The following is a 2,500-nucleotide window of genomic DNA, read 5'->3' on the forward strand; positions in this document are numbered from 1 at the left end:
TACACCCCTTCTTGAGAAATGCCCCAAATATCGGCAACCCCTTCATTGTCTTCACATCCATCACCCTCAGTTCCTGATCACTCCAATCCAAAATCCCTACACTGTACCTAACTACACCTATAGCCCATGCATCTATCACCCTAATCAAATTCCCACTGTACAACTTCAACCTCGCCACCAGTTTCTCCCTCATAAAATATTCCTGCTTCACCTTCTTCTTCATAATATCTGCATCCTTCAACAAACTCAACTACTTATACCCACCCTCGTCAACCTCACCCATCACTTGAACAACTGGCAACACAATTCCTTCACAAGGATACCTTCAACTGCTGCTTTAACACCAACACAGCACACTTGTCTAGCAAACTCCATCTTGACATGTATGTCCCATGAAAAAACTCGCACAACATTGATCAAACTCTCCATCTCCTCTTTCAGACTTTTTGTACATCCTCTTGAAGGTTCAAACAGAAGAACTTATTTGCACAGCACAGGAGCAGGCTCTCAGGACTACTGGTAATTGCAGCACATCACATTAATCAGACAGCTGAGTTGTGTAGATTGTGTGTGGAAAACAGAGAAAGTGTGTGTCATCTAGTGCGCAAGTGCAAAAAGTTGGCACAGAAGGACCATAAAAAACGGCATGACAATGTGGCAAAGTTTGTAGATTGGAAATTGTGAGAGTTGTACCAGCTGGAAAGAAAGAAAAAATGGTATGAACATGTACCAAGAAGAGTCTTGAAAATTGGTGACGTGAAACTACTTTAGGATATGAACATTCAATAAGATAACATTGTTGAAGCAAGAATGCCTGATATCATCTTAGTGAACAGGTCAGAAAACAACTTAAATAATATTGTGGACATTGCTACATGTATACCTGGATATAATACATGTACAATGTATGAAAAGGAATTTGAAAAGGTCAAAACAATTGAGAGACAAGAGGAAAATAATTCTTACGAGAATGTGGAATGTGACAATAATAATTGTAGAGGCAGTACTGATTGTCGTTGGGGCTCTTTCCGGTACATTTGCTGAGTTTTAACCCTGCTCACTGTACATCTTTATCCTGAGAGGGGAACAAGGGATGAATTATATATCACATCAACTTAAAGTGTGCTCGCTTAAGAAAAAATAATTTACCTTCTTTATTTTGGCTTTTGCAACAACTTCCTCCATTATCTCTTTCTTGCTCCTATGTTTACTTGCATTCTGTAATGTTTTCCAAGTAAAACAATTATGTGAAACAAATGCCAATGAATTTGAATAACAATAACAATAACAATAATATAATAAGAACAGTAATTTATTATCTAGAGCAATGCTTTTCTATGCTGGACCACGCAAATTTAACCATTATTAACCCATTGACTCCCAGGGGTTCCCCACTGACAAGTAAAATCATCTGGCGTTAGACAGAGTAAAAGACTAAGTCTGGCCAGTTTTAGGCCGGTTTGGACGTCAAAGGGTTATGGGGACATAATGTGATTAACACAAACAACTTTATTATGTCAACAACAGGACTGGTGTAAAAGTCCTAAACAAACAAAATAATGAAAGGTGGGTATGGAGGTCAGACAATGGCCACTTTCTATTTGAACAGGCTATGTGACCTGAGGAGCCCCTCCCTAGTACTCTACACCCCTTTCTCCAAATTGCATAGTCAAGAAAAGATAACTCTGCTTCATTTGTTTCTCTACCAGTGGAATATTGACAATTGTTAATAAAATCAATCCATAATTTATCAATCATTATTACTTTGATGGGTAATAAGGTGCCAAGCTTTTGCTTAGAAATTCATTTGTGACGTCTCGCACTATTTGCCTCAAACTAAATTTATTGTTATCATTATGGTTCTCACCACATCAGATTGCTCTTCATCTGGATTTTTCTTGGTAAAGAATCCACCAAAATGCAATTCTTTCACATCCTCAGCTGCAGAAGTGAACAATGCATTAAATTTTTTGTGTAAGAAGATAGTGTGCAGTACATGGTCTACTGTCCTTTTCATCAACAAGGACAAGCATACTAGAAGTTCAGGATTTTAATCAATAATTTTGTTTTCCACTACAGTAACTATCAATCACTGAAGAGGAACAGTGAAAGTATTCACATTCAACATTGCATTCACCCTATTCTGAGGGTTGTACATGTACCTCTTGTTGAAAACTATATTTCATTGGCTGTGTAGTGTTGTACTTCCTATTGTTTTCTGTCAGTGCTAAAACTATTGTTATCTTCGTTTGTTCTATAATTGCTCTTTTGGCCAAACCTGAATCCAGGTCAATGAGGTACGACAGGACCCATTTCTGATCCACTTATGATGAGCTGCTGTCGCAGTAAATGCAGTTGATGGAAGGAAAAAGCCAAATTGTTGATTCGAATTTGAACTTTAGAGACCACATGTCCATGAAATGTACAACGAAAGTGGGAGGAGCACTGCAGAGACATGAAACTTACCATCATCTTTGTTATCTTCATCATCGTCACTCAG

The 2,500-nt window shown here is 38.0% G+C and overlaps 1 protein-coding gene across 2 annotated transcripts in view; it reads right to left on the bottom strand.

The window, feature by feature from the left end:
• Positions 1-2,500, bottom strand: part of LOC138043612 (nucleolar protein 14-like) — a 49,885-nt gene that overhangs the window by 41,503 nt on the left and 5,882 nt on the right. For both annotated transcript variants that reach the window (XM_068889968.1, XM_068889969.1), the window contains exons 4-6: positions 2,467-2,500; positions 1,868-1,941; positions 1,150-1,218 (exon numbers count right to left, since the gene is read on the bottom strand). The exon at positions 2,467-2,500 is cut by the window's right edge and continues 99 nt beyond it. In XM_068889968.1, the coding sequence (XP_068746069.1) occupies positions 1,150-1,218; positions 1,868-1,941; positions 2,467-2,500 (177 nt within the window). The remainder of the gene's footprint in view (positions 1-1,149; positions 1,219-1,867; positions 1,942-2,466) is intronic.

The sequence above is a fragment of the Montipora capricornis genome, chromosome 3 (genome assembly GCF_036669925.1).
Source record: "Montipora capricornis isolate CH-2021 chromosome 3, ASM3666992v2, whole genome shotgun sequence".
Taxonomy (NCBI): Eukaryota; Metazoa; Cnidaria; class Anthozoa; order Scleractinia; family Acroporidae; genus Montipora; species Montipora capricornis.